General features: G+C 34.3%; 1 protein-coding gene across 1 annotated transcript in view; it reads left to right on the forward strand.

Annotated features, from left to right (window-relative positions):
- The window catches only part of HSD17B4 (hydroxysteroid 17-beta dehydrogenase 4), a 74,782-nt gene that overhangs the window by 5,896 nt on the left and 41,395 nt on the right, over positions 1-27,491 (forward strand). Inside the window, exons 3-12 of the mRNA XM_006176022.3 lie at positions 7,191-7,298; positions 9,232-9,291; positions 10,550-10,571; positions 10,676-10,722; positions 12,236-12,320; positions 13,410-13,597; positions 22,543-22,634; positions 25,219-25,243; positions 26,861-26,989; positions 27,151-27,254. Of these exons, the coding sequence (XP_006176084.2) occupies positions 7,191-7,298; positions 9,232-9,291; positions 10,550-10,571; positions 10,676-10,722; positions 12,236-12,320; positions 13,410-13,597; positions 22,543-22,634; positions 25,219-25,243; positions 26,861-26,989; positions 27,151-27,254 (860 nt within the window). The remainder of the gene's footprint in view (positions 1-7,190; positions 7,299-9,231; positions 9,292-10,549; positions 10,572-10,675; positions 10,723-12,235; positions 12,321-13,409; positions 13,598-22,542; positions 22,635-25,218; positions 25,244-26,860; positions 26,990-27,150; positions 27,255-27,491) is intronic.

Raw genomic sequence — 27,491 nt, forward strand, 5'->3', positions numbered from 1 at the left:
CCTTGGATACATATTTGCCAAACTTGGCTGGAGAGGCAGATTTAGTTTGATTTATGTGAAACTGCAGAACTTTTCACTGATGTTTTCTACCACTTTTTGGACTGTGACCAGGCTACCAGTAGGTTGTGTTCTTCCCTAACCACCACTACCCTCTGCTTTAACTTTTTAAACATAGATGCCCTGCGTCCGGGTTGTATCACGTGCACTAATGTTTCTCCTCTGTTAATTTTATTCTGCTCAGCATATTTTTACCTGAGTAAGCAAACGCAGGATTGATGACATCAGAATATCTTACTTCTGGAAAAATAACTAATCATTTAATCCTGTAAGTAGTTAAGAGGCCAATGAGAAGTAAGACCTTAAGAGATGGGAGTGGCTTGTTTCTCATACAAGTCAACTTTTGCTGGGTTATGCTGGACTAACAAATGAATCTCAGTGGTTTGCAGTAATAAAGGATTATTTCATACTTTCCATGACCTTTAAGCTTTTGGTCAGCTGTGTCTCTGCTCTTCATATCTTACTAATTTCAAGATCCAGCTGAAGAAGCAGCTTCCATCTGGGACATTGCTCTTCTTGGTACAGAGGGTAAATAAAAATGGATCCGCTGATCCACTTGGTGGCTCTTAGAGCTTCTGTTCAGAAGTAGTATGTCACATCTGCGCCCGTTTTGTTGGCTGAAGTAAATCACCTTGCCAAGCCCAAAGTTAAGGGCATCTCTGACTGAATGTTAATAGGATTACTCTATTTTATACTTCATAGTGTGAGGTATAATGGGAGAGTGACATCTGGTGTAAGAACTGATTAGCCTTTGGCTGATAATTATCACAAGGGAAATACGGTTTTCTACACATTACATCTTGCAGGAAATGTTTGCGCATATCTGAAGTGAACGTTGGGAATAGAATAGTTTTGAGGTTTCCTCAGATGAGCCTTATCCATCTCTCTGAATATTAAGTTTTATCTTGAGGGCATGAACACAGAGAAGAGCCAAGTCTTCCAGCAAGGATAACCTCTTCATGGACAGTAAGAAAGGCAGAGCACTTTCTTTTTTTGAACTGAAGAAGTAACGCTTTTGTAATTGAAATTACAGTCTTTTAAAGTGAGATCAACATGATTTCTATGCTGCAGTTACATAATAACTGGTAAAGATGAGTCTTAAGTGCCTTTGGTCTGATGCCAGAACCTGTGTTTTTAACCACTGTATGATCCTGACAGCCAGAAGATGAACTGTAGTGGGGAAAGTGAATTGCCTTTGAAGTTAGGTCAGGCTTCAAATCCTGGCTCTGCCCTCTCAATGCATGACCTCTCTAAATATTACCTAATAACTTCCAGGATTATGATGGGGATTAAATGACATCAAGAATTGGACCTTTTGGAAAGGGAAAAAAGCCAACATTAGAGACTGCCTACCATGTGCTGAGCACTATGCTCAGGATCATGTCAAAGTGAGCCTGTGGTTTTATTTACTCAAGGGGCACCCCAGGCTGGAGTGAAACCATCCAGGGGAAGAAGATTGAGAGATGAGAGGTCAAAGGAGACCAGATCATTTAGGACCATTTAGTTCCAAGTAAGGACTGGCTCCTACCTGCGTTGAGATGGAAAGCCATTGGAGTGTATGAATAGAGGAGCAACATGACCTGATTTAAGGTTTAAATGCATCATTCTGTTTGCTGAGTGAAGAATAGATTATAGGGGAGCAAGAGCAGAAGTTGAAGAGAATGATGATCACATCATGGTTTATTATACTATTGACTCTTCTTGTCCCGACTTGTAATTTTCTCTTAAGAAGAAGAAGGAGGAGGAAGAGAAGAAACCTGTCTGGTTATTGCAGTAATCTTCCTACAAGTTGGTGATTCAGACAGGTGGTAGGGGTGAGGGTGGTCCACAAAGGTTAAATTCTGGATATATTTTGAAGGTAGATTTTCTTATTTGCTGATGTGGGCTGAAAGGGAAAGAGAAGGCTGTTTACTGAAAAAGGAAAAACTGAAGGAGGGCTGGGTTCACAGAAAGGGGACATTCCCATTAGACTTTCAGAGGGAGGTATTAAGTAGGCAGTGGGACATAGGACTCTGCAGGGGCAGAGGGGGCAAGTTGAAGCTATGTAATCAGAATATTCTCAGTTTCTAGGTGGTATTTAAAGCCAGGAGACTAGTTCAGCTTACCCAGGAGTGGCTGCAGATAAACAGGAGAAGAGGTCCCAGGACTGAACTCTGGAGGACTTAGTCTCTCATTTTCAGTTTCTTTTCCCTTTAAGGAGACCTTTGAAGCCTTCTTGTTGTTGAGACAACTTAGATCCCTTAAATTAAAAGTACCTAATTTAAGACACTGCTTTCTAAACTACCACCACGTTTAGATACATTTATGGCCATTCTGGAAAAGATTCCTGATGAACTACAGTGATTGTATCTTTCTACCAAACAATGAAAACAGTATGGGAACTCTGTTTTTCCCCTTTTCCCTTGACTGTCCAGAAGCTTAAGGGTAAACCTGACACTGTCTCCAACTAGAGTAACTATTAACTTATCCTTTCAATAGGCTTCTCTTTCTCTGATGTAACATTTTCTTGATTTTTCTGATCTTTATTAGTCCATACAAGTTCATTTTATATTTAAGGCACTTTGAATACTTTTTGGTAGCAGTCAGAACATAAACAGAATATAGGAAGAAATCCTCATTGGGCCCACAGCTCTGAAATCAGTGAAATGCTTCTTAATGCTGTTGATTGCTGTAGGAAACCATCAAAATGGGAGGAATAGCATCAAGCATAGAAAATAGAAATGTCTGAAAGGACATCCAGGAAGTGGTTAATAGTTACCTTTGGGAGAAACTGGGGTAGGGCAAGGGTTGAAAAGGATTTTTTTGAATCTGCAGGGCTTAAATTTCTCAAAAAGGATTAAAAAAATAAATAACCTCACCAAAAAAAAAAATTTATAGTATAATATTGACCTTATTATCTTTTCATACACTTCTTGAATTACTCAGTGCAAAAGATGTCACTTATATAACCAATATTTATAAAAGTTACTCCAATTTTATAGAATTGGAAGCATCATTTTACTTGGGAAATAAAAATGGTTTATAGAGATGTCATTGGTGATAGATATGACTCAGTGCTGACAAATCCTTGGATTGAATAAATATTTGAATATGAATATGTCTAAATGTACTTATAAAGCACTCTTCAAATGCAAGGCATTATAACGTTATTACTCTTTATAATTAAGTCAGAAGTTAGAAACTGCTGTATAAGCAATTTCTTGCACTGAGAGCAAAAAGAAGGATCTATGTATAGTAAGCTGAAGCATAAAATGAGGCCAACCTTCAAGGGATCTTGAAAGTTAGGCAGTGAATAAAAGGGTTCCACTGCAGATTTTGACCAAAAGAATGACATAACATAAAGGGCCATTACCCAGCAAGTGTCTGCTGATTGCCTGGGGAGGTTAAGAGTGAGGCAAAAGACCACCTCTTTTTGGTGGGGAGGCAACTGCAGTAATATGGGCATGAAATGATAGAATAGAAATGATGGCAATAAACAGTTCCTCAAAAGAACTGGAAACTTCTCAGTGCACAGACTGTCTATCTTAAGAGCCCAAAGCACCAGGCACAGTGTGGGTACAGAGTGGGAATATAGTGAACGTTTGAAGAATCAGAATGAAATCGATGACAAGACCTGGGGCTCAGTGACATGTGCTGTTCAGAGACGGGAGGAGGGAAAGAGTGCCTGGGAGATAACTCTCCCAGCAGAGAAGTGATGCTGAGAAGGTGGGACAGTTTGAACAAGATGATGATCAGTTTAGTTTGCATTTTTTTTTCTGTCAAACTGAAAGTGACATATTCCCTCAGCTGGTTTAGCAGCCATCATATCAAGAGCAAGCATGTTTCTTGCTCTACTCTTTGAAGCCAATTGTCAGAGGAGACTGGGGTAAAGGGTAGAGAGACAGAACAAGAAAGCCAGCTTCTGAGAGCAAAGTCCTGTCCAGTAAACAGGATTACTAAAGACAGATTCACATTTCTCAATCTGGTTTACATAACAAAATGCTGAAAAACAATGTACGTAATACTCATCAAGTATTATTAATGCTCAGATATTACCTCTGTTTCCTTCTTAACATTTAAATAAAGGAATTTATTATTTATAACACATATGACAAAGAATTAAAATCTTTTATAAATGAGGGACATGTACAAATCTGTAAGAAAGAAAAGCATCTCAAATGAAATGTGATTTAAGCAGGCAAAAAATAAGAAATATAAATGATCAATAAGCCCATGAAAATAAAATGTTACCTTACTAGTGCTCAAAGGAATGTAGGTAAATTAAAATAATGAGCTACAATTTATAATCATTTAATCGTTAGACTGAGAAGAATGATAATGTCCACTGTTGTAAGGATGTGGGGAAACAGGCATTCTCACAAAAATGTAGTCTAATTTTTAGGCCATCTATACCTGATAACTTGGTACTTTGTTTTTAGGTATCTATTTACCTCTTAATAGAGCACTTTTATAGGTTTTAAGTGTGTTTTAGAATTTTCTGGTTCCTTACATTCCTGCTCTAGTGGTTGACATATAGCAGTATTTAGTTCAATCTCAGGGTAGATTTTTAGTTAAAAAAAAACAAACCACATTGTCTTTAATAGACTATCCAAGTCACTGATTAATTTAAAATGCCAAATAAGCAAGACTTTGCATCTTAAAAAAAAAACTCTTTAGAGCTGTAAATTGGATTTTATATGGAGGATTTACAAATATATCACATTTGGGGATATTTTGATGGTTTCAGTTGAAAAGGCTCTGTCTTTATCGTAATCTTACCATTTTTACTACCGGTTTTAAAAAGCTATTTGTTTGGCTGAGGTGGCCGACTTACTGTTTCCTCTATATCCTCCCCAAACAAATGTGATTTTTTTTGAAGTGGAAATAATTAGAATAAAGGAAACTTTTGTTTATAGCATTAGAGGAGCAGGGTGTTACTGTAGTAGGTCCAGGTTCTGGTCTGGATTTTGCCATTTCAAGCTTTGCTAGGTAACTTGTTCCCTCTTCTGTGAAAATTGGAACACCTGTTCTTGCCAGACTCCTAAAAACCTATATGGAGATTAAAATGCAGCAATGTACAGTATACATAATGGGTCTTTGAAAATGCAAATACATATATGTACCAGTATAAGGCAGTAATGGTATTAAAAACTATTATTATTATTATTATTATTATTATTATTATTATTATTATTATTATTATTATTATTATTATTATAGTTACACATTTAAGCGGTAACAGTGTTACATAGTATGGATATATTGCTCTTTGCTTACAATTACAACAAATCTTTTAACATTATTGCTATCCAAGCCCTTCAGTATGTAACCCATGCTTTTCTAGTTTAGGTTGTAATCCCTGTGATTTAGCTCTGTTGTTGGTGGCATAACTGAGTGGGATTCATTGTTAAATTTGTGCTCTCTAGCATAGAGACTTGTCTTGAGTAAATCTATTATGATATTGTTTCACTGCACATCATTGATCACAGTAAATTATTTATCCAGGCTTCAGTGCTTACCTTTGATTGCACATGGCTGTACTTTGAACAGTTTCCACTTGGAGGTAGTGTTTCATTGCACAATTGAACAATTCTTTGTTTACTTAAATATTTCCTTTGCCAGTTTGCTTTTGAGCTTTGCCTTGCTTAGATAAAAAGGGTTGTAAAAGATGGTTAGCTGCAAGTCTTAAAATCTTGATAATTTTTACTGGTTGTTTCCTGTCATTTGAGTAATTGCCTGGAAATGAACAATTGATAGGAATTTAATCTTGAGAATTGTACCACTTTTGTTTTTAAATCTCTGAGGGATAATGTAAACCTCTTTCCCCATTATTTTGTGTCTTTGCAGCATTTTTTTAATTTACAGTAAGATTGATAAAATACATTGTTATAAAAAATATACCCCAGTCCGCATTTTGAAAAATTTTGGACATAGGGAGATGTTATACGGTCAATGTGGTCGGTTGTTAAACATATAAATCATATATATGGTATAAATTAGTGACTAAACACATATTAGTTGTGTATATAATTTTTGATCTCTTTGAATAAATAGTCTTTATTTGTTTCTTTCATTTTTAGACTATGACACTGTGTTTTATGGAAGTTCACAAGTGTTCTTCTCCAAGAGTTTAATATTGCACTTGCTCTTTATCACCATTCCTGTAAACAAGCTTTCATGACATGGAGAAGATATTTCACACTGTTTATTTAACCTTTATTTTTTTATTGTGGTGAGAACACTTACTATGAGATCTGCCTCCTTAATAGATTTGTAAGTGTACAATACACTATTATTAACCATAGGTCCTGTGTTGTACAGCAGATAAGATCTCTAGAACTTCCTCACCTTGCATTATTGAAACTTTATTGATTAGCAACTCCTCATTTTCTCCTTCCCCAACCTCTGCAACCACCATTCTACTCTGTGATTCTATGAGTTTGACTATTTTAGATACTTTCATGTAAGTAGAATCGTGTGGTATTTGGCCTTCGTGACTAGGTTACCATGCTGTCTTCAAAGGTCATCCACATTGTCACATATTGCAAAACTTCCTTCTTTGTTTTTAAGGTTGAGTAATACTCCATTGTATGTGTGTACCACATTTTCTTTATCTATTTTATTTGTCAATCAGTAGGTTTTTCCCACACCTTGGCTATTGCGAATAGTGCTGCAATGAACATTGGGGTGCTGTTATCTCTTTGGTTCCTGATTTCAGTTCTTTTGAATAAGTACCCAGAAGTGGGATTGCTAGATCACATAGCAGTTCTATTTTTAATTTTCTGAAGAATGTCCATATTGTTTTCCTGTATGTTTAATATTAATTTTGATCTTTAGGTTTCTTTCTTTTCCTTCTTTTTGCTAAAAGTGGCTTGAATTATGTTCTTTTTCTTTACAAAAAAGGAAAAGCATTGCACAGTTAAAAATTTCATGACATGAACCTGTGTGTAAACATTTTTGTTACTTTTTCATATCTATATTTAAAAACAAGAAGGCGTGTTTTAAGGGTACATATCTCATGGTGCTTTCAGTAAGGTGGGAATAGAGTAGGAGGGAACTGGGCAGATGACTGAAGAAATATACTTAGAGAGTTTCATTTCCAACTCATATTTTTAAGGGCTAGAACTGAATTCTTACTTACTTTTGCATTGCAGTGAATGATCTAGGAGGAGACTTCAAGGGAGTTGGTAAAGGCTCCTCAGCTGCTGATAAGGTTGTTGAAGAAATAAGAAGAAAAGGTGGAAAAGCAGTGGCCAACTATGGTATGATTTTTGAGAGGACTATACTGTTTTATTTTTTTTCTCTGCTAATACTACTTCTCATGTTAATAATCACTGAGCAAATATCTCAGCATTCCAGTGTAATTATGAAATTAGATTTTACATAAGTCTGACAAAGTTGTTTGGCTACATATTTTATATAATATGTGAGAATTTTTTTAAACTTTTGATGTAGATTATTTCATGAGTCTAACTTTTATTCTATTGTTTATTTAATTTTTTTATTAATGAGCACGTGATATAATCAGTACATTATTGTAGAATTGGTTGTGAACATGTTCTTGTTCTTAAAAGACCTGCTCTAGGTAAAAAGACTTTATTTCTACAGAATAATAAGTTATTTTTTTAAAATTGTTTCTTAGAAAAATTCTTAAAGCAATATTGTGTAAGAAGTGAAATGCCCCCTTTCTGTACCCAAACTTCATATTCTGTTCTGCACAAGTTATCATTGCTATATGTAACTTTCTTATCATTATAAAAACTTAAGAGTCAAAATTAGGCTTCACATTAAAAATAAAGCCATGAGAAGAACAGCAAATACAATCTTTACATTTGATGTATTGATTCTGATAGTATTTGTAAGGAACCTTCTTGAATAGATTTATTTTACAAAGCCAGTGCTTACTGACTTTTCCGCAAATTACATTTTTTTTTTTGGACCAGGGATAAAATTAGATTGCCGGTGGGTTTTTTGGTTTTTTTTTGAAATTTTAGAGGAAAGGAAATAGGATATGACTTGTTTTGAGTGTTCAAGTGAATAATGAGACAGACATTTTAGTGTCTTCTTTCCACATTGAGGATCTAGAAAAATGTTTGCAACTTCTTTTTTTTTTTTTTTTTTTTTTTTTTAGTTCTGGGGTTTTAAAACCAATTTTTTAAAGGTAAAGATTCCAGACTCCCCTCCCCGCCCCCCAGTTTTGATATGCAACCTGTATCAGTCAGGATTCAGTCAGGAAAACAGAAGCCCTCTAGGTTTTCCAAGCGTGAAGGGTTTGAATAGAGAATTCGAGGCTTACCGTTGGAAGGGCTGGGCAGGTGCTTGTCAGGGAAACTGTCAATGACCATCTCAGCAGGTGGTTCTCAAGAGCTCACCTAGATGTGCTGCCAATCTTACATCTACAGCCTGCTCACAAGATTGCCTGCATCTGCAGGCTTCTACTTTTTCACCCTTTGAGTATCTCTTTTTGTAGGTCTAACTCAAGGCTGGCAGGGTCCCAGGGAAGGAACCTGGATCCTCCCAGGTAGAAAGAGGCAGTGGTGATGTTGAGTTGCCATCTGACCATTTGACACACAACTCTGGGGATGTGAACCCTTCTTCTGGGCTGATTAGCAGAAAATAACGAAGCCATAATATTTTGTTGAGCTTTACTTTTTGTAGTTAGTATTACAAAAACAGTAAGTTTGTTTTCCATATGTAGTGGTGTAGCCTTGAGCATGCTTTTTCAAATCAAACGTGCTCCTCCTCCCCTCCTCAAATTCTCATTTGCCTATGTGGCTACTTAAAACTAAATAGGAATGAAATAAAATTGAATATTCAGTTTGTTGTACCAGCCACATTTCAAGCACTTAATAGCCACATGTGGTTAGTGGCTACAGTGCAGAAATAGGACATTTCCATCTTCCCAGAAAGTTCTATTGCACAGTGCTATCTTAGATATTATTAGTCAAATACTTCTTCTTTACCCCCCTCCTTTTTTTCCCCCTGTAGGTTAAAGAATTGTCTTAAGGACTAAGTTTCTTTTATAACATTAGATCACCTGTATTTTAGTTTGTTATGTACCTGCAATATAAATGTATTTTCCCTAGAAATGAGTTCTGTTGAATGAATGTCTGTCATGTGCTCTGACCCACAGAGTTTGGAAGTCTTTTGTGAGGGATGTTACTGAAGTTTTGTATTAATTTCCTTTTCCTTCAGATTCAGTGGAAGCAGGAGAGAAGGTTGTGAAGACAGCGCTGGATGCTTTTGGAAGAATAGGTGATGATTCTTTGTGTTTATTGTACTAACAGAGCAGCTTCTACCTTTCTAATGAAATATTTGTTATTTTACTTTTGTTTAGTAAAAACTCTCTTGGTAATCAAATTTTTATTTTTGTTTTCAAAATTAATTTTTTTACGTACCCTATCTTATTCCACAAAGGGCTTGCTGTAACAGTTTTTATGCGTGTGTGTGTTGTGTCTGTTTTATATATTTTTTGCACTTTAAGGGCCTTTAAAAATTTGTAAGCATTTTCTAAGTATCCATTTTATAACTAATTATACCCCAAATGTGTTTAGGCAATCAAAAATAAATCAGTATTTTGGTAATAGAGGATCCAGTGGACTCTTTGGATAATTATAATGATGCAGATTAAAATGATTCAGTATCTTGAAAATTAATTAAGATGAATTATCCATAATAAAAATCTTCATTTTAAAGAAGCATTTGAAATATATTGTTTAGTCCATCCTTCTCTAGATAATGTTCCTGATTTAGTCCCATATGTTCTTAATAGAAAATTATTGAATTACTGGAGAGAAACTACTGCAGATAAGCCCAACATGTTTATAGTCTGGAGAACATTAATTTTTGTTATTTGAATGTGCTCCCCCCATTTTTTGTCTGTCGCATTTAAGTAGCCATGTTTGGTTAGCTTATGGGAGACATGTTCACTTACCATCTGACAGAGGGATAAAGACCACAAAGATGTGAAATCATAAGGTGAAAATAGCCACAAGATGGTGGTGGAACCTTAAAAAAATCCCTTTCTTTTTATAGTGGAGAAGGCAGTTATGTCTGATGATAGGCCATCAGTTTTTAACTCTAGTCATTTTTTATGAGCTTTTGACTTTCGAGGGGCAAGAAGAAGTCTTTTAAACTTTTAACTTTCTCAGTGACTTTTGAAGTTAAATGAGGGATGGCTCATCATTATCACTGAATTCTAAGAACCTAAGAGTTGTGTGACTGCTAAGTCTGTACATAAGCTCATAGAATTTTGGTAGAAGGTAAAGGTAGAAAAATTTAGATATGTAGGTTTGAGAGGAAAAGACTAATATAGTGTGATACTTGTGCTGTTGTGAATCATTTTTTGTTGTTGTTATAGATACAAAATTTTGTTCTGATAGCACTTGTTGCCTATTATACCTACTTTTCCATGGGGGATAAAGTTCACTTTTGAAAGAAATGTGAATTGTAAGCAAATGCAAATTAGTAAGCTTGCTTTTATATTTGTGACTTGGATCTTTTTATATTGTAGATGTTGTGATCAACAACGCTGGGTGAGTATTTCTTTTTTCATTTTCAGTAAAGTAATGTACATGCAAAGTTTTTTTTCTTAAGAGTTTACTTTCTTCTCTAGACATATATAATATCAATTTTTCAGAATTCTAAGGGACCGTTCCTTTGGTAGAATAAGTGATGAAGACTGGGGTAAGTTGTTTTAAATTTATGTCTATGTGGAACATACTTATCCATTTAGCTTTTTAATATTTGATAAATGTATACACTTAAGGAAAAACTTGCTTCTACCTGTTTTTGCTTCTGCTAATGTAAGTGATGAATAAACTTTACAACTGAAAACGATGAACAGTTGAAAGTAGCTTTTGTTAACTTTTGATAAATTAAAAAAATTTAAAATCTGTTGGCAGAAGTTATCCAAAAGTGCCTTTCATTTTTTCCCCTTTTTTCTCTTTGAGAGATTGTCAGCATTTTCTTGCAGTATTAGTTGTTTTTAACAGCCTTTTGCATGCTTCCCTGGCTGTGTGATTCTTATTTCAAGATCAGGAACAGTATGTGAAAGAGAGTCTGAGGCACTAAAAGTGATAGAGATCTGAGAACCAGGTGGGAAAAATCCAGATATAATTTTGAAGCTTCTAGTAAGTAGGAAAAATTTCCATTAGTAATGTCATGTTGGAAAGATTGAGTTTAGATAATGAACAGATTGTGACTTTTTTTCCCCCTGTGTGCTCTTCTTTGCCCTTACTTTCATTGGCCATCAGAACTAAAACAGGCACTGGTGGCTGAGACAGTGGCAGGCATGGTAACAGAGGTGAATAAGTTCATTGTTTATACAGTGTGTTTCTGGGGAATATTGCCAGAAGTTCTTCTGGAAGGAGCCATATAGCTTTGTGACTTAGAATTGAGCAAAGAAGGTCTTTTAATTTCCTCTTCCCTTGTAACAACTGGGGTGAAAAAGGAGCTGAGAAAGATGAGATTTGTTGGCATAGGGACTTATGTTGGTGCTTTGATTTGAGCTCTGATAAGGCTAGGATATTTCCTCCTGTTTTCATCAGAATAAAATTAAATCTAGAATCGTTCGTCTCTCTGAATCAGCCCCCAAGTTGTCTGTTTATTAGATTGACATCTCTTAAAAACAGATATGCTTCTCTCCTTCTCTCTGTTTTTCCCTCTCCTCTTCCCCTATTTCCTAACACCACCGTCCCCTCCCCATCCCACCACCACCTCTCTCTAATTTATTTGCAAACCCTGGTTAAAATAGGGATATAGAGATATACTGTAAATATTCCTTGATGATGACCCATGTAGTTTATAATTATCCTTTAACTAATGTTTGTGTTGATTCCCAATTGTGTATGTAAGATTCTTCGGTGTTTGTATTCATGAATTTTTATATAAAGTAGGCATAAATTAAAGATGGCATTGTATTTAGATGTGTACAGACATCATATTTAGATGGTTGTATTTATGACAAAACTGTAATAATTTGACCATAAATTAAAGGCAAAACAGGTATGAACCATTGATTGGTTATGTAATTGGAACTAAAGCAAAAATGATTACTCAGAGCATGACAATACTTGATTTTGAGTGCTAGGTATAAAATGAACATCTTTATGTAAGCAAATCATTGCTTGTATTGATTCTGAGATATGCCTATCTAATTTTTGACAAAATATATAATAAAAATAATTTCTTATTTTAGATATAATCCATAGAGTTCATTTGCGGGGCTCATTCCTAGTGACCCGGGCAGCATGGGATCACATGAAGAAACAGAATTTTGGAAGGTAGAGTTGTCTGTGGCTGTCAGGGGAGCTTGGGGATGCTGTGTGTGGATTCTTGTGTACAGAGGAAGGGAGTTGCTTTGACATCAAGAAACACTCCTTCAGATATGCACAAGCTTTTTAAATGTAGTTTTGGCACATGTCTTCTCATTAGATTGATACCAGTTAGTGACAGAATAGCTGAGCTGAACAGCTTTGTATTTCTTTTCACCTCCTGCTTTTCATAATTAATGATTTTCCTGCTATTCTCTGGTATTTTAGCAGTATAAACATTGAGGATACAGCTGTGTTTTATTCTTTAACCAAAAGTATCATTTTGTGTGTCCAGTGACCAACCAGGGAGAGATAAGTGGCTATCTTCAACCAGCTGGTGCTGGTCAGACATGAGTTAGTCTTTATAAACTAGGAATGGTAGAACTCTCATGATTGCATCTGCATGGCTTATATGTGACAGACCTAGTAAGTGGCTCCATGCACTGCAGTGTCAAGGTTATTCCTTGTTAACTAAGAGTTCACACACATCTGCTAGAAGTAAGTTGTTTGTGGTACCTGTTCTTGTTGGAGATTTCTAGCTTATCCTAATCCTAGCAGTTTCTGAAAGTTAGTGATATGATTTATTTTACTTGTTCTACTAGGCAGAGTGAGTGAAATTGGGTCAGATTATGAGATGGCATTGTTTTGATGAGTCATTTAATATTATCCATAAGGAGAGGTATAAAGTGATGAAAACTAAAGAATTAGAACTGCTTGATCTAATATTTCTTACTAATACTTTAATTGGTAAATCTAGAGTTTATTATATTTTTATAAATATTTATTGTTGTTTTCAGTAGGTAATGTACACACATTCTTACACTTGAGTTCATTTGGTCCTGGCCAGGGATTCTTTTTAAAATAGTTAAATCTTATAGTTGAATTTTGAGAGATTGCTCTTATTACTAATATTAATTTAGATATATGAATCATGACTTTAAGGACCTAATGGAAGTATATAGAGTTGTTTTTGACATGTGTAATACATGAAAAAAATGCTTAGAGTTGCAACATTGTCAAAACATAAAGATGATTTTAACAGATTGACTTTCCTTTTAGGATCATTATGACTTCATCAGCTTCAGGAATATTTGGCAACTTTGGCCAGGCAAATTATAGTGCTGCAAAGCTGGGTCTTCTGGGCCTTTCAAATACTCTTGCACTTGAAGGCAAGAAAAACAACATTCACTGTAACACTATTGCCCCTACTGCCGCATCACGGATGACCCAGACTGTTTTTCCTCAAGGTAAGTAGTTTAGATTTTCAGTACTGTTACCCACAAATCTGTGTGGAGTGAGCTTTGCGAAAGTATTTAATTTTTTGAGTAGTTAAAAAAAAATTCCTCACACTTTCGAAAAGCATTATATGTAATATATGTTCATTTATAGAAAATTTAGAAAAGCACAAATGGAAAAGTGAAAGATGACCCATAATTCAACCATACAAAGATAAATGTTCTCTTTGTCTAGATAGGCATACATGCATTTTTTTAACAGAATGAGGTAATAGCATTCTTACTGTTTTATAATAATAATAATATAATTTTTTGAATAAAAGCAGATTTATTTTGAGAGATATACATGGCAGCGGAGGGGGTTGGTGGTTGAAGTAAAGGCTGTACACACTCCATAGACAGTGTGTGGGTTGCCTCAGAAGGCAAGAGAGAAAGAGCCAGTAATTATTATTTTTAAAAAATTAATTTTTTTTTAGAGCAGTTTTAGTTTTATAGAAAAATTGAGCAGATAGTAAAGAGAATTCCCATATACTCCACCTCCCACACAGTTTTCCCTATTATTAACATCTTGCATTATTGTGCTGCATTTGTTACAATTGACGAACCAGTATTGATCCATTATTATTAAGTTTATAGTTTACATTCAGGCTCACTCTTTATGTTGTACAGTTGTATGGGTTTTCACAAATGCATACTGTTAATGTACACACCATTACAGATTATACAGAATACCTACTTCCCTAAAAATCCCGTGTTCCATCTCTTCATTCCTTTCCTCTTCTTCCCAAATGTCTTGGAGGATTGAAGCTCATTTCTTTTTAAATTTTTATTTTACTTATTTATTTTTTTAATGGGCGTACTAGGGATTGAACCCAGGACCTCCTGCATGCTAAGCACATGCTCTACCACTGAGCTACACCCTCCCCCTCATTTCTTTTTATCACTGAATAATATTACATGGTATGGAGGTACCACAGTTTGTTTATTCATTCACCTATCAAGGAACATTTTGATTGCTTCCAGTTTTGACAGTTATGAGTAAAGCTGCTGTAAACATTCATGTGCAGGTTTTTGTGTAGACATGTTTTCAGCTCATTTGGGTAAATATTAAGGAGGATAATTGTTGAATTGTATGGTAAGACTAGCTTTGTAAGAAATTTCCAGACTGTTTTCCAAAATGGCTGTATCGTTTTGCATTCCCACTAGCACTGAATGAGAGTTCTTGTTGCTCTACATCTTTGCTGGCATTTATTTTTATGACTTTTTGCATTTTAGATCCTTGCGGAATAAACTAACTCTAAAAAGATATCTCCTTAGATAACTAATAAGTTTTAATACAAATTTGATATCAGAAAATGTTAATGTATTATTGTGTCTGGTGTGATAATGGCATTGTGGTTATAATGTCCATATCTCTTAGAGATAGATTTGCAAGTATTTTATTAGGTCAAATATAATGTCTAAGATTTGCTTTGAAATATTATAGAAAAGAGGGAGAGAGTAACAAAATAAATAAATATAACTAAATGAACTATGCCGAGGGCATCTTGTTCTCCTTAATGAAGGCCTATCCTCAAGGGAACTACCAGCGCCTTATCTGACCTAAGGGAAGAGCAATCAGACTACTGGAGACCCTCGAGCATTCCTGTCTGAAATGAGGGGAGGAAAAAAAGGCTAATAAGAAACTCTTCTGAAGGTCAGAGCCCAGGGGCTTTGATCTGCTTAAAAAAAAAAGAGAGAGAGAGAGAGATTTAATCATATTATGGAACCATTCCCTTCCCGCATAACTTACAGCCACTTTGAGAGGGCTGCAGTATAACAACAGCGGATTACAACTGAGAGAGCTGCAAGGCATATATTCTATTTAACAAAGAGTTTCTAGGGAAACCCAAAGGCAGCAGGGGACACAAAAACAAGGATGAAGAGGAAAATGCAGCATCTCACACCAATAGCTACAGCAACCAATAAATACAACCTAACTCCTAGGCAGATAAACATAAGCATTTTATTTCTCTTAATAAGTATGTATGTTTTAATTTGCAGTTCCCTAATGATACATGACATTGTACATTTTTTCCTGTCCTTATTTGCCATTTATTTGTTGTGTTTGATGATGTATCTGTTCATACCTTTTGATCATTTTAAAATTGGTTTCTTTGTTTTCTTATTGTTGCGTTTAAAGAGTTCTTTGCCTATTTTAGGAACAAGTTTATTAATAGATAAGTGTTTTGCAAGTATTTTTTCCTAGTCTATAGCTTGTCTTTTATTCTCTTAATCTCTTTTACTTTTGAAGGATAATTTCACTGGATACAGAATTCTGGGCTGGTAATTTTTTTTCTTTCAACACTTTAAATGTTTCCCTCCACTCTCCTCTTACATGGTTTCTGAAGGGAATTCTGATATAATATTTCCTTGTTTCTCTTTGGGTAAGGTGTTTTTTTCCCCTTTGTCTTCTTCCAAGATTTTCTCTTTGTTTTTTCTGTACTTTGAATACGATATGTGTAATAATAGGTGTAAATTTTTGGCAATATACTACTTGAATCCTCTGAGTTTCCTGGATCAGTGGTTTGGTGTCTCATTAATTCTGACAAATTCTCAGCTATCACTGCTTCAATATTTCTTCTGTTTTTTTTCTTTTTCTTCTCCTTCTGATATTCCCATTTGTGCCTGTTACATCTTTTGTAATTATACTACAGTTCTTGGATATTCTGTTCTCTCTCTTTTTTTTCCATTTTTTTTTCTATTTGCATTTCAATATGGGAAGTTTCTATTGACATATATTCAAGCTTACTGTTTCTTTTTTTCATTTCTTTTACGTTGTTTTTTTTTCTAGCGTTTCCTTCTGATTTTTTGCAGAGTTTCTTTCTGTCTGCTCATAGCCATCCGTTTTTGCATGTTGTGCACTTTTATTTTTCCATTAGAGCCCTTAGCATATTAATCACAGTTACTTTAAATTCTTAGTCTGATAATCTAAAATCTCTGCTGTATTTGAGGCTGGTTCTGATGCTTGCTTTGTCTCTTCAGCTTGTACTTTTCTTGCCTTTTAGCATGCCTTGAAATTTTTGTTGAGAACAGAACATGATGTAGTAGGGTATTAGAAAGTGAGGTAAAAAGGCCTTTACTGTGAGGTGTGGTTTTATGTTTATCTGCCTAGGAGTTAGGTTGTATTTATTGGTTGCTGTAGCTATTGGTGTGAGAGGCTGCATTTTCCTCTTCATCCTTGTTTTTGTGTCCCCTGCTGCCTTTGGGTTTCCCTAGAAACTCTTTGTTAAATAGAATATATGCCTTGCAGCTCTCTCAGTTGTAATCCGCTGTTGTTATACTGCAGCCCTCTCAAAGTGGCTGTAAGTTATGCGGGAAGGGAATGGTTCCATAATATGATTAAATCTCTCTCTCTCTCTCTTTTTTTTTTAAGCAGATCAAAGCCCCTGGGCTCTGACCTTCAGAAGAGTTTCTTATTAGCCTTTTTTTCCTCCCCTCATTTCAGACAGGAATGCTCGAGGGTCTCCAGTAGTCTGATTGCTCTTCCCTTAGGTCAGATAAGGCGCTGGTAGTTCCCTTGAGGATAGGCCTTCATTAAGGAGAACAAGATGCCCTCGGCATAGTTCATTTAGTTATATTTATTTATTTTGTTACTCTCTCCCTCTTTTCTATAATATTTCAAAGCAAATCTTAGACATTATATTTCACCTAATAAATACTTGCAAATCTATCTCTAAGAGATATGGACATTATAACCACAATGCCATTATCACACCAGACACAATAATACATTAACATTTTCTGATATCAAATTTGTATTAAAACTTATTAGTTATCCAAGGAGATATCTTTTTAGAGTTAGTTTATTCCTCAAGGATCTAAACGAAGTCCACAGGCATTTTGTTACTATATCTCTCAAGTTTCATTTCACATATGATAGTTCATTCTCCTTTTTAAAAAAGTACCAATTATTTGTTGAAGAAACTACTAATTCAGCTGTCCTATAGACTATTTCTCATTCTTGATTTGGATTGCCTTTGCACTTTTGTGGAAAATCAATTGACCACATGTATGTAAGTCTGTTTCTGGACTTTTCTGTTCTGTTCCATTAATCTATGTGCCTGTCCTTTTACCAATACCATGGTGTTTTGATTACTATAGTTTTATAGTAAGTCTTGGAATTAGGTAATGTGAGTCTTCCAACTTTGTTCTTCACAAACATGAAACAAAATTTTAAATTTAAGAATTTTAATGTATGGCTGAGAGCCAATGCTAATTTATTTAGTTATATAACAAATAGACTACTTGACTAGTGGAAAACTATTTATGGTTTTTGATACTACCGGTTTTAACACATTTGTAAAAAACATATAATACTTTAAAAGTAGCTTCTGTGAAATGTTACATAGCAATTGATGAGTGAAATTATTTTAAAATTAGCTGCTTCATGAAACACTCATGGTACCAATTTACTTTCCACATTTAAACTAACATTCATTTTAGAACTTGGGATTTGTAATACGAAGTATATGCTTGCTAACTTTTCCTAAGAGCTGTTCCTAATCAGTTTGCTTTAGTGTAGAATAGCTATTAGTACCTGAGATCTAATTCTTTTTCCTTTCCCTTGTCAACAGGGCCATTTAAAGAAGTCCCTTACTTTAAAAACTATCTTAACTCTCCTGTTATGTCAAGGAATTCTTGTTAAAGAACTAGATTATATGAAGGGCAGATACAACTTCCTTTTTTTCCTTTTAAGTGTAATACTACATATATATGCACAGCAGTTTGTGTTACTGGTAAGAAGTAAAGCATCAAAATACAATAAATAGTCATGAACTCAACCCAAGATTGGAACATACTTGCATCTAACTTTTATACCTTCTATTGTTTTCCTCTGCTTTATGCCAAGAGATAACCACTATTTAGAATTTTATGCTTATCATTTCTTTGCTAGACTTCTGCCTTAGTCAGTTTTTGCCATTAACTATAGGCTTTTTTTGGGAAGCAGCAGGTTTCAAGAAAATATTGAAAACTTTAGACTTTAAATTTAGTTTCCTTTGAGAATAGAGTTTCCATTAATTTGGACAGGTCTGTACTTCTGGAGATTTTTAGGTCAGTGTTTAATGTAGTACCCTTTATGCCCACCAAACTCCATAAAAAAATATATGGAGACTAAAATCTACTTGAGACAAATGACTTAATCTTTCTGGACCTGTTTTCTCTTCTGTAAAATTAGAGAGATATGTCATTTTTAAAGTAATTGTCTTTTTCTTATTAATATGTAGGAATTTTTATATTCTGATAGAATTTTGTCAGACATATTTTACAGATATTTTCCCCACATATGTAGTAAGCATACCTTAAATTTTCAAATGTATGAGGATTTAATTACTAATTTTTTGTTATTGGTTTCAAACTCAATTGCTTTGTAGTCAGAAAACATGATTGTGATACTGATAATTTGAAATTTGTTGACATTCTTACTGGCTAGTATATAATCAATTTTGTGAATGTTCATTGTGTTCTTGAGAATTAACAGTATCTTCTAATTGGTGATAGTAGCACTCTCTATAGCATAGCAATATAATTATTTTTTATATTCCATATATTTTTGAAATATTCTATATATTTGTTGGCTTTTTTTAAGCTCAACTTTTCAATTATTGAATAAGACATTGAATCTTATGCTTTGGAAAAAATACAAATAAATACTAGTTTCCTTCTATTTTTCTATCAGTTTTTGATTTGTAATTTTTGAGGCTATTTTATTATTGCATATGTGTATAGAATTGTTAGATATTTCTTGTTAAATATTATGTTATGCCTTTTACTACCCCTCATTTTAAAAAGAATTCTATTTTGTCTAATTTTAAAATTCTTTTTTTGTGGATAGATATTTTCCTGGTATTTCTTTCCTTTTCCTTTTTTATATTTTTATTTTCAATTTTTTAAATTTATATTTTCAGTTTTTTATGTCTTTCTGTTGTAGGTATTTCTTTTGTAAACTGCCCTTCTCGATATTAAAAAATAAAATAAAATCTGACAATCTCTTTTTTAACTGATGAGCTTAGTTTATATATTTATGGTACTGGTAGATTTGGATTTTTTTCCCTCCTTTTGTGTTGTGATGTCTGTTAATGCTACTTTTTCTATACATCTTTCTGTTTCTGGAAATCATATAAACATTTATTTGCTTTTTTCTGTTAAAATGTACATACTCTGTTCTTTTTATGTTAACCTTAAATAACATTTAAACCCCTGTTATGAGTAGTATAAGGATCTAAGAACACTTTAACTCCAGCCATCTGCTTTATGACTTACGTATTATTGCTTTCCATTATTGTAATTTTCTTTTTTTAACCTCTGTGAATTAGATATTACCATTGTAACTATTATTTTATATAAAAACATTTGTTTAAATTTATATACATGTTATCATTTTTTAAACTCACTTTCCTGCTTGTATTTTTGACCATTCTTTTGGGATCATTTTCCATTTCCCTAGAATATATCCTTTAGAAATTCCTTTACTGCCAGTCTTTTGTATATTCTCTCAGTTTAGCTTATATTTAAATGTATTTATTTCACTTTCTTGAAAGACCATTTTTCTGGGAACACAATTCTAGAGTGATAGTTACTTTCTCTCAACATTTTGATGAAGCCATTCCACTCTCTTCTAGTTCCCATTGTTGTTGAATTGTCATTTTTTAATAGATGATTTGTTCTTCACTTTGGTGCTTTTATGATTGTCTTTTCATCTTTTGTGTTCTTTTCTTTCTTTGATGTATCTGGGCATGGATTTCTTTTTATGTGTCCAGGATGCTTAGCTTACATTTGGTTTCTTGATCTGTGGATTCATGGTATACATTTTTGCTTAGTGTTATATAAGTTCTGGAAAAATTTTAGCTTTTGTCTTTTGAAGCTTTACTCCTTCACTCTCCTTCTTTCTTTCTAGATGTCAGGTATATGTATATTAGACCTAATTCTGCTCTCTATTTCACTTAATTTTTCTTTCATATTTCTATGTCCTTGTCTTGTTGAGTTATGAGTAATTTTATCAAATGTCTTCCATTTCACTAATTCACTCTTCATCTATATGTAGTCTACTTTTTCATATATCTTTTGATTTTTTTTGCTTTCAATAATTTAGCCCTCCCCTCTTTGTCAAATCTAGTCTGCCTTTTAATTTCTGACAGTTTCTAACTGCTTGTTTACCATTGTGATTGTATTATCTATTTTCTGAATGAGTAATTCACTTTTGTATATGATATATTTTCAATTCCGACATTTCTGTTTCATTGTAGTTTAAATCTATTGTTTCTTCTGAGTTTTACTCCTGGTGGCTTTCCTTCATGTGTTCTTGGTGATTTTTAATCATGAGCTTTTTGTCTGATCTTACTCTGTGTTTGTTCTGTATTTTAAATTGACGATTTTTTCTTCAGAGAGGATTTGTCTTTGTCATTACTAGTAACCAGGAGACACAACCAATCTTGGAAAACTTTGGTCTTTGTCATCTAGACCGTGGACGAAACCACTGGATGGAGTAAATAATCTTAAGATGTAATTTTGATTTCATATAACTCTGTATTATTAGCTATGAAACTTTTTAGGAATTTCACCTACCCTCTTGAGCTTTGTCCGTAAAATTGAGTTTAATCAGATGGTAGCTGACCTAGGAGTTTGAGTATGTGTTTTGAGAACTGGAAAAGAATATTTACTTACATTATTAGTGATAATATGTGAAATAAGACGTGAGGCAGAAGTAATTTTAATATGTGACTTACTTTTTTTTTCTTTTTTCTCACCTAACAGATACTCAGTTGGGTTTTATTGGCATGCTTATTGTTACATTCATTGTAAAGTTAGTCAGTTCAAATATCTGAACATCTCTTGAGTCAAGTCAAACATCTCTATATAGCCATCCTTTAACATTCCATTTTGCCAATTGATATATAAGGGAAATTAGAGGAATGTTATGTATTGACATGAATGAGATATATGTTAAGAATTTGTTTTATTATGTAATTTGAGATGGTTGGAGACTTTCTTTGGTTTTCTCCTCATGAGGATAATGGAGAGTAGAGGACAGTTGCCATTAGATTTTTTGCATATTTGAGAACTTTTAGAGGATATAAAGTGAAAAGTTTTTGGAACTGTTTTTTAATTTACAGGGACTGTATGTGTCATCTTTGTACTTTAAAATATAAAACTGTATTTTGCCATTTCACAATTACAATTTACATTTATTTCACTCTGTACAGATTATAAGGTATATTAATAATTTGTATCTCATTTGAGCTGTGGAACAACTTGGTAGAATAGGCAGGCACAGCATGTTAATTACCATCTTACTGATGAAGACACATGTCCAGGAAATATGAATGATGTGCTCAAAGTCCTAAGGTGCCTTCATGGCAGGGCCAGTAGTAAACTCTAGGTGTTCATGCTCCTTGTGCAGTACCTTTCTGCTCTGTTAAGTTGCTCACAGAAAGTATGCAACAGGAAAATATTTCTTAGACTTTGTTACTTGGCAGTAATGGTTGCGAGGTCCATTTCACATCATTATCTTACTGCCATTACAGTTGTCAAGTTTTCTGGCTTCTTGTTAAGTAGCTGGGGGAGCAAAATAGTTTCGGGAATGAATGATACCTAAGTTCCTTGTACTGTGTGTACCTTTGCCCACCAGTCTTTGCCTAGGCAGCTTTAACTTGTGTTCAGAATAGTGTGTTACCCATCTTGGAAAGGTATGTCTTATGCCCTCAGGGTTAGAAACCTGGATATCTCCATTGGGATGAAAAGATTTTCTAAAAGTCTTGGGTATTAAGACTATTAATTATGTATAACTAATTTTTCCTTCTTTAAAAAGTCTCTGAACCTATAATTTTTAAGTAAGGAATTTTCAGAAAGTAAAATGATTGATTAAATATTTATATAGTCTTGTTTATAAACTTCTTTTTTTTTGGTATTTATTTCAGATCTTATGGATGTTCTAAAGCCGGATTACGTAGCACCCCTGGTGCTTTGGCTTTGCCATGAGAATTGTGAGGAAAATGGTGGCTTGTTTGAGGTATTCTGCACCTTTCTGTTTTCTCCCAGAGCAGTATTTGTGTAATTAAATACAAAAAATATTCAAAAGTTATTATTTTCCAATTGTCCATATTTGTGAAAATGTACATGAGTTGATACTACTTGTCTATTTTTTAATATTATATCTGTGTTATAATTAAAGAAATAAGTATGGCTAATATCCTTTTTTGGAAAAGAAGCAGCAACTTCTTAAATTCTATTTTTCCATAGTTCTTTGTTTCTGATATTTTTGTCAAGTGAAAATGTGACTGGTTTGATGTGTTTAGTCAAATACAGACCTTCTCAGTTGGTTAGAGATGCTGAGTGGTAGAGTGGAAGGACAGAGCTGGTGGTTTACAGTCACCCAGGCCAGGTTTTGATTTCTTGCTCTGGTGATTGCTGGCTTGCTGAAATATTGTACAAATTAACTTCCTTGAGTTTTAGTTTTCTTGGGATTTTGTTGTGAGAACTAGAAATCATATTTTTAAACTCAGCACACATAGCAGTCACCCCTCAATTTTACCTGTTATATCAGTATAGCAGGAGTTTTGTCTGGGTGTGATAGATCAGCAAACACAACTTATTAATTTTAAAAATAAACTTTTTTATTTTTCCTCTGTTGCAAAGCTTTAAGTGTTTGTTGTAAAAATAAAAACCACACATAAGCCCACCATCCAGTGAGATCCAGTTTTCACTCTATAGTCAAAGTCCTTTCAGATTTCTTTATGCTGATTTATAGATTTTTGAGCCCCCATTTGAGTTTAATCTCTTTTTTCTTTTCTTTCATGAAATGTTTTATTTTAGGCCCTCCCCTCCATTTGATTCTCTGTGGTAATATAATAATAAACCTGTTGTGTGAGGAATACTATGACATCAAAAATATTTCTTGGTAACAAATAACCTGGCTCAATTTGAAGTGAATGATATAATACCCTGATTCATTTGAATAAAAAGCTGATTTGTAAATGAAAAATAATCTATACGTGTCTAAGCAGAGATACATGCGTCCACTTTCTTAATCATAGTCATTGATTGTGAATTGTGGGAAATTAGATGTGGAGAGACCTTTACAACTCTAGATTTACATAGGAGGAAAATTTAATAATAATCAAGCCATTTGGAGCTAAATTTTGGCCTGCCTGTCTTTTAGCTCATTAAGGAATTTTTTAAAAAAATTTTTATCGTTTACATTTATATTTATTATTAATTCTATGAACAAAATAGTATGTTTTTTGTAGAAAACTTTAAATATACAGGGAAGCATATAGAAGAAGATTAAAGTCACCCACATTACCACTATCCAGAGATAACTCCTTTGAATATTTTTAGGTATTCTCATCCAGTCTTTTATTAGGTGTGCATTTTACGAGAATAGTCTGTTTTAAATACACATTTGACATACTCGCCCAAACAGACACAGACAGTTAGGATAATGCTGTAGATAGAGTTTTGTATGTTGTTGTTTTCTTTTACTATATTGTGAACATTTTTGGTGAGGGACATGTGGTATGCGAGACTGATAAAATACAGTAAGAAATGTGTATAATATCTTGACTTAAACCTTGAAGGTAAATTGCCACTTTGTTTGCAGAATTTTGATAGCTATCTAGAGTGGCAGATATAGATTTTTTGGCTCAGTTGGAGCTGTTGTTTCTGGCACCTGAGTGGAGGTTGCAGCTTGTTGCATCACTCCCCAAGTTTGGCAAAAGGTATTATTTCTCTTGTGTGTTAACAAAACTACTGCTGCTTTATCTACTCTGACAGCGTCAAGGCCGATTGGCTTGGTAATGTAAAGGAAAGGGTGATTACAAAGCCTTACCCTTGAGCCTAGAGCCGCTGAGAAGTGTTAGATTTTCTTCTGTTACCTGTGTGTAGAATTCTCTTGATAAGTTCTGGCACACTGTAGTTGTGCTGTTTGAAGGTATGACAAACAGATTTTCTTTACATCATACATTTTCTTCTGAGAGTTTCCTAGAATGACATCTTTCTGCATGGCGGTTAATGTATTTGGTTATTTGCCTTATCTCTATATAGAGGTGTTTCATTAAAATGACTAGATGTTAAGTTCATTACGTCAAATCCTGGTTTTCTATTTCTTCACTTTTTAGTTTTTTTTATTCACTAAGTCTTTAGAGAGGGGCATGTATTTCAAGTGATGTGCTGGGCCCGTTTGGTATTTATATTGTTTAACCTTCATGATTATCTCATGAAGAGTCTGTTATCATCCTAATTTTGTATAAGGGGAAATTCGGACTTAGGGAAGTCAAATAATTTGACCTTGGTCACACAGCTAGTCAGTAGAACTGGTATCAAACCTTGCAGAGTCATGCTTTTCTGTGCAGAGTCATGCTTTTCTACTACATACATTTCTACTATATTGTGCTGCTTTTTATTTCTACTCTGATAGCATGAGCAGTGCAAGGTCATGAGGGCCTATGAACTTTTGTACAGCTGCATTATTTTCATCCATTGTCATCTAGCATTCTGATGTTCTTAAAAAGATAACTGCCTGTTTTTTTAATTTTGAAAATTCTATTAATGATTTCACATTAGATGATATAACCATTTTGCCCTCTTTTTTATAGGTTGGAGCTGGATGGATTGGAAAATGTAAGTCTCTTTCAGTTTTGGTTTGACATATATTATTTCCATATCTTTAAACCTGTATATCCAGTTAGAGATGGATAAAAGATCTTGTTAGGTGCCTAAGCATTGGATCTAGTGCACACATATTCAAACTCAAACACTGGTATACCAACAGGTCTTCTAAAATGTGGTAGTTGTCCAGCAGGCCTGTGGCATTTTCAACAACCTTTTCAATTTTTTCCTGTCGGCAGTCCTTATTTTAGATTTGCCCTGTCTTATCCAGAACTGGCTGTTTCTTCAGACGACGCAGTCTCTCTTCATACTGGTGTTTGTCTTTCCTTATCTCTGGCACCCACATGCTTGTTTCGCAGAGACATGAGTGGGAGGGAGGGCTGTTTTTGAAAAGATGGAAAGAGCCCTATCCTGATGGTACAACAGGCAGATTCTCCAGTTCTCTCACTTGGCTCTTCTTCCTTGGAGCATGAGCATCAGGAGGAGACAGTGAGGAATCACACTGGACAACTTTCTAGGGGAGAAATTGCAACTGATCTATGGAAATTATTTTCCTCCAGCCTAATAGCAAATTCGTCTGGCTTCAATCCACTCTTACCCCAGTTCTTAAACCTTGCGAGCTCCAAATTCAAGACTTACTTTATGGTATTAAAAAAAAATTGTGAAAATTCCAATATCCAAATTCAAGTTTTTAGTTGGATGCTGGTATCAAAATTAGTTGAATTATTTAAAAGGCTGCAGTTACTGGAGGGCATTGTTCCAATATAGTGTAGAGTATCATTAACGACTGTTCTCTCCAACTGTAAAGTAACTTGTATTATTCAGGCATTTTTAAGTGTCTTGTGACCTCTATTTAAGAGAGGAAGATCAATTTTTGTAATAATAGCTGCATATGGAACTTTATCAAAAGGAAATTTCTAGAAGCTTCTGTCATTCCCCAAGACAAATCTTCAGATTAGTAACCATCAAAGTCTGACTGTTACATTTAAATAAGGTTACTAGTGATTATTTATTCTTTGGGCTTTTTAAAAAGAAAACAATGTTAAAAATTCTCCTCATGGAACATATGCAGTAGTGACTATTTTTGTGAATCTGGGCAGTCTAGTTGACTTCCCGTGGAAAGGGAGCGGGGAGCAAAGGAAAGAGAAGGGAGAATTACTTGGGGCTGTCTGATACATTAATTTGGTTTTCTGGAGTCGTTGACCTGTTATCACCACTAGTCCTCAGTTTGCTATCCAACAAAGCTCTATTCTGTTATCTTGAAGTGTATTATCTGAATGTTCTGTGGTCATAAAGTCAGTCTTTTGGCATGATTATATGTAATTTAATTTTTTCTCATTCAGCATTTCATTCTACCTTCAGTAGTATCTGGCATAGTCAGGGGAGAGAGAGGTTTTCCCCTTCAGCTTCAAATATTTGAAAAAAGGAATTTGACATTATCCTAATGGGTTTGTTATTTTAGGAAAAAATGCTTTTTAAGGCTTGTAGTAAAAATCTTTAGGAGTTGGAATCTTTTTTACAAATTCCATTTTTCTTAAGGTTAAAAAAATTCATTGGACTCATGAATTCTACTCTCTGCCTCCCTCTCAAACTATGTGCTTAGTATCTTTGCTTTGTTTCTGTAACCAGTACGATGGGAGCGGACCCTTGGAGCCATTGTAAGACAGAGGAATCAGCCAATGACTCCTGAGTCAGTGAAGGCCAACTGGACAAAGATCTGTGACTTTGATAATGCCACCAAGCCTCAGAGAATTCAAGGTAAAGAGTCCCAGTCAGTTCAGTCCTGGCTGGGGAATCAGAGGCAACAAAGCAGGCTTGCTGGATGGTGCAGGAATAATTATCTACAACGTAGTAGCTTTTCTTAGTCACGTCTTTAACAGAAGCATTGTTATTACTTATTATCTTTTTTGTTTTTTTAGAATCATTTGACACTATAGTTGAAGCTCTAAGTAAAATAGATTCAGATGGAGGAGTTATGGCAAATCGTACCAGTCATGTGTCATCAGGAGCCACGTCAGGAATTGTAAGTGGGGGAGAAAGCCTGAAGCTCTGCCTTCCCTGGAGATTTTTTTCTTTTCTTTTCTCTTTTTCTTTTCTTTCATACAAAAAAATTATTTTCCAAGCTATTAATTTATTGTTAAAAAGGAAGGATAAATGACCATAAAACTTTTTATAAAACGTGTACTAAATATGGAATTTGAATGAACATAGGGCTAAAATATTAAATGTAACTTTTGCTTTCTCTTTTTCAATGTAAGTG

This window comes from Camelus ferus, chromosome 3 (assembly GCF_009834535.1).
Source record: "Camelus ferus isolate YT-003-E chromosome 3, BCGSAC_Cfer_1.0, whole genome shotgun sequence".
In the NCBI taxonomy this organism is placed as follows: Eukaryota; Metazoa; Chordata; class Mammalia; order Artiodactyla; family Camelidae; genus Camelus; species Camelus ferus.